Raw genomic sequence first — 9,074 nt, forward strand, 5'->3', positions numbered from 1 at the left:
TTTGATTTATAAACTAAAAGCATATATTTTAATGCTTTTACTATTGTAACTATTGTAGTTTTAATATATATACTTTGACTCATTAACTATTTTTTTTCTGGTTCGCAAGTTTTTTCTGGCTAAAGTTCTTAAATGATTCACTTTAACGTGCAGTTTCCCAGCTTGTCACGCGGATATGCTTTTACTTTGAAATTAACAGGTTAACATCCGGCTGTAATCTGGATTGTAGTTCATTTCCGTTTATTCCTGAACTTTTGTGCGTTTGGAGGGTTTTCGACAGATTTGCGTTTTAGAAGCATCATGGGTGCGTGTTTGGCGCTCGGGTCCCTTGCTAGTTGCGTAAGTACACACCCGGAAAGTCGATTATTGGTGAAAATCATAGTAAAGACGGTTTGTTTTCTTGTTGTTGACGCCCTTAAACAAAGTTTATGATTTTCTCGCTCGACAGGAAATATACATAATTGCTATTGACGCACCGAAATAGAAACTCAAATTTCAGTCGTTTTAGTTTCCTTCCAGGAGTGGCTTTAAATCTTTTTTTATTTAGTAACTTAGCCGTAAGTTGCGTTTTCGTGATTTGTTAGCTGTTGTGCCGGATTACTGTGAAAATAAAAAGCGTGTCTCAAACTGTAGTCAACAAAGTCCCTAAAAAATAGTTTAACTTTATTTTATATTAAAGTTTTTGGTATTCACTTTTAACAACATATATTTATTGTTAGCTTTTGTATTTTCCGGATTTGGCGACAAATATGAACAGAACACAGTTTCCGGTCTGGAGAAAAGTGCAGCTTCCGCCTTCCGTCTGGACCCGCCCCCTTCTTAAAATCATAATGGGAAGAAAGTATATTTATTTAAGGCCATAAAAACGATGACCAGCTTTTGAACAAAAAATGTAAAAATGTTACTTAGAAAAATAAATAAACATTCTGCCTTCCATTTTTGTAATTATACCACAGTAATTAACTATTAATGATGTTTAAAATGAATGAGCATAAACTGATAGGATGGATTAATAGTGCTAGAGCTTATTGATGTAAAATTTTCCACAAAATTTTTGGCCACACCATATTTGTTTTTGTCTTTTCAAATCTTAAAAGTTAAAATCTTGATTTGTTCTCTCTTTTTGACCCATCTGGGGAAGGGATAGCTGCGCCCTCAGGAACCAGTTAATGGAATAATCCTTCTTTTGAACCTCTGAATGCTGTTTGTCAATCAGGGAGGTGTTGGGCCACATTTTAAAGAGTGAATAGTATGACTCAACTGTGGATTTGAGCTCACAATCTTCCAGTCTTGAGTTCTTCCATTGATGCTTCTTTGACCATGGTATTCTCCAGGCTCCTTGATGTTCGCTTAAGGGCAGGAATCAGTATGGAAATAAAGGGAGAAACTCTCTAGGAGGGTTTTAAAACAACAACAAAAAAAAGACTCCAAAAAAGACAGTTTTAAAAACCGTTTTGTATCATTTAGATGTTTTTAAACCTGAGATTGGAATGACTGTAAGACATGATGATCAGGTTGGATTGCAGTTTGAAGTCAGCTTGTGGTTTTCTCCATTGTCTGCTGGTTCCGTGCAGAGGTAATCCCTTTGTGTTCTTTGAAGTCTGCTGAACTTTATTTTCAGTGCTGGTCTGGCTTGTTTAGGGTTTTTTAGAGCTTTTTAGAAGGGTTGCTTGTTGTCAGGGGCAGCTTGACCTCCAAAGACCAGAATCCTCTGCTTACATCTCCATGTCCAGTCTGTGTGCATGTTTAGTGAAGGATGCCCTACATTTGGACCGTACAGGAAGTGATCAAAGTTAAAGGAAGGGTAATGGACTTCTGTAAACGGTAGTTTCCCTCAGAGTGAAGACACACATTTGTCTTGCCGGAGCTGCCTGACCCCTTCCCCTTAACTATTAACCGGTTCCGACCTCTTCACAACACCTTCCCTCCTCTCCTGTCCATCAGGCGTCCTGTTTGTGCGGCTCGGCCTCCTGCCTGCTGTCCTCATGTTGCCCTTCCACCTACAACTCCACGGTCAGCCGGCTGGCCTTCTCCTTCCTGCTGCTGCTCGGAACGCTGGTGTCCATCATTATGATCCTTCCAGGCATGGAAGAACATCTGAAGAAGGTTCTTAGGCTCTGCAGAGTCTCTTTGAGACGTGTTCTTGTTCCTAAACTCTGCCCTTTTGCTGTCAGATTCCTGGTTTCTGTGTGGGCGGGTCTAGCATACCTGGCTTAGAGAATAGGGTGAACTGTGACATCATCGTGGGCTACAAGTCTGTGTACCGCATGTGCTTCGCCATGGCCTGCTTCTTCTTCCTGTTCTCCATCATCATGATCCGAGTGCGCACCAGCAAGGACCCTCGAGCTTCCATCCAGAACGGGTGAGAATGTGTGAGGCCGCGCTGACCTCTGGTGGCCACTCAGAGGCACTGCAGGATTGTTGTCTAAAGTGAGGAACATCTTTGTCTTTAGGTTCTGGTTCTTCAAGTTTCTGATGCTCATTGGCATCGCTGTGGGAGCATTCTACATCCCAGATGGAACCTTTAACATAGGTATGATCGGCTCATGGAGCACAATCGCTCTAGAAGTTAATATTTTTTTTCATATTGGAAAGGAATAAAATATTTATTCGGCGCGTCTTGTCTTTTTACAGTGTGGTACTACTTTGGCGTGGTGGGTTCCTTTGTCTTTATCATCATCCAGCTCATCCTGCTGATTGACTTTGCTCATTCCTGGAATCAATCTTGGCTGGAGAGGGCCGAGAATGGAAACCAGAAATGCTGGTTTGCAGGTAAAAGCTCAGAGACTCGGAGTACTACTGTAGGGAACAAACCTAAAAGAGTGTTTAGACCTTTTTTCCAACAGACATATGGTAACAACTGTCCAAACATCTGTGAATATTCTAAAAATAATGGTTGCAGCAAATAAATGCACAAAAACGTAATAATCAGTGTTGACCTATATTAGCCTTTCTGCAAAAAATTCTGGCAGTTACAGTTTGTCTGTACCTCCATGGGGACCCTAAATGCATCACTGCTAGAAACGCCTCCTGACGTTCTCGTCCGTTTCCTCTCAGCTCTGCTCTCCTTCACCGTCATCCACTACGCCTTGGCCTTCACCGCCGTCGTTCTCTTCTACGTCTTCTACACTCAGTCCGACGACTGCACCGAGCACAAGGTCTTCATCAGCCTCAACCTTCTGTTCTGCATCGCTGTGTCTGTCGTGTCCATCCTGCCGAAGGTTCAGGTGAGGTGGTGTCAAAACTTCCAAAATAAAATAAAGCTGTGAAAAATATAAATATATTTGGGCATCTCCTTTGTTGTGTTGACTGAATGTGTTTCCTCAGGAGGCTCAGCCCACATCCGGTCTGCTGCAGGCCTCCCTCATCTCCCTCTACACCATGTACGTCACCTGGTCGGCCATGACCAACAACCCCAGTGAGTCCAGCAGCCGAACCAGTCTGCCCTCCTGAGGGGTTGTGGGGGAAAATCTCACTCTGTGTTCTCCACCCTCAGATAAGCGGTGTAACCCCAGTCTGCTGAGTCTGGTCCAGAATCCTGGAGCCACTCCCCCACCAGGACCCGCTCCCACCGAGGCCCCGGGGAACGTGCAGTGGTGGGACGCTCAGGGCATCGTGGGATTGATCATCTTCTTGTTCTGCACTCTCTACGCCAGGTATGGCGCTGCAGTAGAAGCTGCAGGTGTTATCGTACAGACGAGTCTTGACGCCGTGCTCTCCGCAGCATCCGCTCCTCCAACAACGCTCAGGTCAACCGGCTGATGCAGACGGAGGAGGGGCAGGGTCTGACCGTGGATGTGGATGACTCCCCTGACGAGGGGGGGGTTCGGCGTGCCGTGGACAACGAGGAGCAGGGAGTGACCTACAACTACTCCTTCTTCCACTTCAGCCTCTTCCTGGCCTCGCTCTACATCATGATGACCCTCACCAACTGGTACATGTGAGTATCTCATCTCGTCGATGCCCCCTCCTCCCCAAAAAGCAGATCCTCCTAACACCCCTCGTCTGACCCGACAGGCCCAACATAGACTATGAGTCCATGCAGACCTCCATGCCGGCCGTCTGGGTGAAGATCAGCTCCGGCTGGATCGGCCTGGCTCTGTACTTGTGGACTCTGTTGGCGCCGCTGGTGCTGCCCGACAGAGACTTCAGCTGAGGGGCGGGGTCAGAGAAAAATGTTCTGTCCAGGCGGGTTCAAACCTCCTCAGAAACACATTCCAGCTTTCACTAGTTCTCACTCTGATGAAGAAAAGCACTACAATCTTTCACCAAATGACCTTTTTTGTGTTTCTTTTAATCAGAGGAGTGTGCCTTCTTGTACTTTAGTCTCAGTTCATGTAATAGCGCCCTTATATTATTGCTGCACGGGGACCGTTGCCCTTTCTACGACATTTACCAAAGTGCTTGTTCAAATTCACCTTTTGTGAAAATAAAGTTATGATTCTCTGCAATGCTTGTAGTTCATGGTTCTGTCCTGCAGGGTGTGCTGTTGTCCTTCACACAGGACCTCTCAGGTGAAATATTCCAGAATTGGGGTCAGATTGCACACCCTAAACGTTTTGTTTTGTAAAAAGTTTTTGTGTAAATCACACAAACCTGATTTTTTATTATTTACTTTCTATAGTTTATCAAAAGTTTGGTTTTAAATTCCACATGGAATGTCTTCAGACATTTTTAAAATATTAACTCCAGGATGGGACACTTGCAAACTCTTATTTGATCAATTTTAGGAGTTTTTGCCATAAAAAGGAAATAGGAGGAGCCTAATTTCTAAAGGTAAAACAGGTATTTTAATCAAATGCTGGTTAAAAAAGTCCCTTAAGTTGACCCTCAAGGATCACTTTTTTCATTAAAACATCTCTGACTGTTCAGTTATCAACTTTGACTTTAATGGAATCGATGAAGACCTTCGTTCCATCGTTTTGTGGTTCTTTGGATGAGTCCACATCTGTCCTGGGAGGCTTGTTCAGTGCTTTCTTAATTAGATTATGAATATGTGGTGATAAATAAACACAATTTTAGTGCTCCACATGTCACTGCGAGCAGGAAGGGGCAACTTTTGAGTCTGACTCAAACCCTAAAGCCAGTTATGGGATCCCACTTTACTGGGGGACGGTCCTCTGTCTGATGTAGCTTACTATATTCAGCATTTCCCAGGAGGACGGCCTCCTCGGAGCTGCCAAGAGCGACCACACCTGTCCCCCATGAGGGTAACGCACCAGGCAACCAGAGGCCCAACAAAACTCACCAGGCTGAAGAGGCTTCCACGCAACAGAACTATGAGGTTTCCCTTAAACCTGTGAGGGGAACAGCTAACACAAATGGATTAATGAGATAGTATATCGATATTTGCCCCACTCCTAATGTGTTACAGAAATATTTCTCTGATTCAGTTAAAAAAATCACAAAGAATTAGAGCTGAAATGTTGTGAATTCTACTGAAAGACCAAATAAATCCTTCATTTGTGCTAAACTGTAATGAAATATTATTTGTCTTACATTAAAAATTTATAAATTACATAATAGATCACATAACACTAAAGATAGATGTTTCAAAAGTGTTTTTTTTATTATTATTTTATGACATGATTTCCCACAATTCCCAACAAAATTAGTAAATTTGTGTTATTTCTTAGTTGTTTGACATAAAATATTTACATATTAAAAAAACAAATACCCATGTGACTTATTTATTTAGTAACTTATTGAACAATTTAAAAAAAGAAAGTAAGAACAATTGAGATAAACTAAAATCTTCAAATTTTAAAAAGTACTTATCCTTCTAATATAAATATAGAAGTTAGGAAATTTCTGCCAAAATACTGGTTTGGCATTTCTTTAATTTACTTTTTTATTCAACACAATTTATAATCATATTCAGTTCAATATAATATCAAGTGTTTGTCATATTTCCAGACTAAATTTGTTTGCTTATGCAATAACATTGAGTACTTATATGACCCGAACAACTGGTGGTACCTATTGAGCAAGTATATATTCTTACATTAAGGAAAGTAATTACGTTAATTCAAAAGGAAACTAAATAATTTTACTCAATGGAGATTGTGTTATGGATTGCATCTGATTTAACCTCTGATGAACTGTAAAAGTTGTAGGTTTAATTATGTTATCTTGTCTAACTTTCTGAAATGCTAATTGACGTGTTTTAAGAAGCAAATTTTATCTGTAAAAAAACGTTTTTTTTATTTACATGAGTCTAGAGATGTGTTTTTAAGAAAATATTCATTTAGTTACATTTTTTAAATTTTATTTTGAAATTATTGTTAGCGATTTACCTTAATGTGACCTCTTTTTTGAAATATAGATCACTCAACACAGTGTTACAGTATTAGCTCAACTGTAACCAGGTGCCGTAAAGCTCATTAAAATGTCAAAGGGTCATTTCCGGTTTGAAAGGAATGTATGACCATGCATTAGCATGCTTTCTTTCATACAATTCTATTTGCTTTGAACAACTTAGGTGATTATTTTGGTTGTAAAGCTCTACTGCTGTTGAAGCTGTAAAGTTAACTTAAAAAATAAAATGGGACATTTTAAATCCGCGTGGGGCTTTTACTTTGAAGGTAGCGCAAGGGGTCGTCCGGTTTGGTGAACTTGCTGTGACTTGACGCAGCGGAGTGGCCGTGGCCGCAGCGCAGAGAAGTGAACTTCAGCATCCTGCAGGTAATGTGGGCTCAGACGTCACGCGTGGGGGATATCGGGTGTCCATTTCACGGCAGTCTTTGACGTGGTTATTGATGGGCGGTTACGGTCATTAACGTGTTGTTCCTGTCGCTGGTAAGGGTGAGGTATGTGCAAAAAAACAGAGCTGACAGGTCGGCTGCTTACGTGTGTCTTTTCCTTTTGCAAACGTGCCGAGGTGATGCCGCTCACCTGGTATTTGTGTCCGAACCTGAAACTGGCTTCATTCATTGTCTGTGAGAAAGAGGAGGAGGCGCTGAGCTGCGCAAGTCCACCTAAACTCAGCACAAATGGACCGGAAGTGAGCTAATTTACCGGTCATTCGCTCCAGGTGCGGGTTCATGCGGGATGTGCAGTGAATATGTTTAACGTCTCACGAGGCTGTACAATAATGTTTAGCAAATAAGGCGCCGAGAAGGCGACAGGCTCTGTTTTTAAAAATATTTTATTTTGAAAGGGTATTTTTGAAGGCTTGTTTTTTTCCGCTAGCTTGATGGTGGTTGTAGTATCTGAGCGCAGCAGCATTGTGTAAAATTACGGAGAAAAACACATTGCTCTATTTGTTTATTTTGAATATTTTTCTCTTTTTTTTTCTCTCGCGAGAACAAACATTTCCGCGCTGGCCATTTTCCTGGCTTATTTATGCTTTAAATAGGGATAAAATTGGCTTTCCGGGCACAGGTGTGTGTCACCTGTCCGGGTTTGTGGGTTCTAACCGCCGTGGTGTGATGTCACTGCTAGCAGCGGCGCTTTGCGCAGCCTTTGAAGTCTCCATTCAAAAAAAAAAAAAAAAAATCTGGCAAGTTAATATTAATCGATACGCCTTCAAGTGCGCATGCCCGAGCGGACTACGATCAGAAAGACTTGAAGATTCCGTCTCTTTTTTGGGGGGGAGTGTAAATTTATCGTTGTGTTTACAGTTTTTTTCGCTGCAAAAAAATAAAGAGGGGAACAAAAGGTTTGGTGCAAAAGAGCGCGCGGCTGCTGCATGCATGCAGGGGGAGAGCATGAACGCCTCACCGCCGCTCTGCAGGAACGAGGAACACAACATGACATCATGCATGAGGAGCAGTCCTTCCTGCAGCCGCAGCATCAAATCTCAAACAATATTACATAACCTCCACTGAGCTTAAACTGCTGATCTGCGCTGTGGATAAGCTCCAACCCATGCTGCCTGTTATTTTTTTTTTTTTTTTGGCAATGTTGTCATTTTTTCTGTTTGTAAAATCCAGAGTGAAGGGGGAAAACGGTGTGTAGAGAATGGGGCAGCATTGACTTAAATCTCCTGACCTGGTTTACAGAAACTGCTGCTTCAAATTGACACTCTTAGATCTTAACTTCAGGCTCAGTTAATTCATTAAGATCGAGTTTGTTTCTATAGCAACACAGTGCACAACAAAGAGAATAAAAGCATTACGATTATTACAAAAAAACAAACAAACAAACTTGTGTTTCTCAGTTTATTGCCTGTATAATAAGTTCTGGAACACAGGTGTAAAATTAGTGCATTAAATAAGTCAGATTTGAGGATTACAATTGTTTACATCCTAGTTATTTTGCAGTTATGTAAACAGCATATATTCATGGCGGTCTGTAAACTTGGCGATACAATACATATCGCGATATGTGTATTTATCCCGATATATTTCAATATAGTACCAGACAATATTTTTCTTTTTTTTTAATTATTATGACTTGTGAAGTACAGTATCTTAATATTATTACATTTTTTCACAAATTATATAAAATAAAAGTAATTAATGTATTAAAGTATTTAATGATCAGAACATTAAGTACTGCAACTGTATCTCACAAAATGCTTTTACCCACAAATTCATGGTGCTTTTTTTTGGGATATTTTAGGAAATATTTAAGTGGAAATGAAAAGTAACAGTGACCGACATGTTTGATTTTAAATAATTAAATAAAGAAATACCACCTTGGTAGTATTTTAAATCGATACAAGTATCGCCAAATAAAGTATCGCAATATTTCACTGTATCGATATTTCCTTACACCCCTATTGTATACTTCTAACTGTAAAGCTACATTGACTGGGCATGTAACTTGAGTTCATTCATTCTTTCATTTTCTCGACCGCTTTGTCCCTTTCAGGGTCGCGGTAACTTGAGTTCAATAAAACACTAAACACGCTTTCTTGTACGCGCTTTTATCCCATGATGTTAAATCTAGAGTTGTGTCCGAATTCCCTCCCTAATCCCTAACTACTAAAAAACTATAAAGTGCGGGACTATATAGTGCTTTATAAGCTTTTTTTCTTTTTGCTAAGAACTGGAAAGGACGTAATCGATTTTACGAAGTGAAAATCAAATAAAAACGAACATTCCATGACGTTTATTTATGATTCCATT

The 9,074-nt window shown here is 40.7% G+C and overlaps 3 protein-coding genes across 5 annotated transcripts in view; 2 read left to right on the forward strand and 1 right to left on the reverse strand.

Moving 5' to 3' along the window:
• The window catches only part of pkib (protein kinase (cAMP-dependent, catalytic) inhibitor beta), a 29,926-nt gene extending 22,422 nt beyond the window's left edge, over nucleotides 1-7,504 (reverse strand). The window contains exon 1 of one of the 2 annotated variants that reach the window (XM_024296190.2): nucleotides 6,895-7,504. In XM_024296190.2, the coding sequence (XP_024151958.1) occupies nucleotides 6,895-6,929 (35 nt within the window). In that variant the 5' untranslated portion in view covers nucleotides 6,930-7,504. Of the gene's footprint in view, nucleotides 1-6,849 lie in introns of both variants that reach the window. The other variant, XM_024296207.2, reaches the window with a different exon arrangement.
• LOC112160948 (serine incorporator 1) lies at nucleotides 185-4,451 on the forward strand. The gene is made up of 10 exons (XM_024295879.2): nucleotides 185-339; nucleotides 1,945-2,106; nucleotides 2,175-2,362; nucleotides 2,454-2,533; nucleotides 2,635-2,772; nucleotides 3,058-3,227; nucleotides 3,328-3,418; nucleotides 3,497-3,656; nucleotides 3,725-3,940; nucleotides 4,018-4,451. Exons 1-10 carry the CDS (start codon nucleotides 301-303, stop codon nucleotides 4,154-4,156), a joined length of 1,383 nt encoding a protein of 460 aa, XP_024151647.1. The 5' UTR covers nucleotides 185-300; the 3' UTR covers nucleotides 4,157-4,451.
• Nucleotides 6,469-9,074, forward strand: part of hivep3a (HIVEP zinc finger 3a) — a 32,579-nt gene continuing 29,973 nt past the window's right edge. The window contains exon 1 of one of the 2 annotated variants that reach the window (XM_024295499.2): nucleotides 6,469-6,809. The gene's annotated coding sequence lies outside the window, so the exon portion shown is untranslated. The remainder of the gene's footprint in view (nucleotides 6,810-9,074) is intronic. The other variant, XM_024295492.2, reaches the window with a different exon arrangement.

Source organism: Oryzias melastigma, linkage group LG11 (assembly GCF_002922805.2).
Source record: "Oryzias melastigma strain HK-1 linkage group LG11, ASM292280v2, whole genome shotgun sequence".
Lineage (NCBI taxonomy): Eukaryota > Metazoa > Chordata > Actinopteri > Beloniformes > Adrianichthyidae > Oryzias > Oryzias melastigma.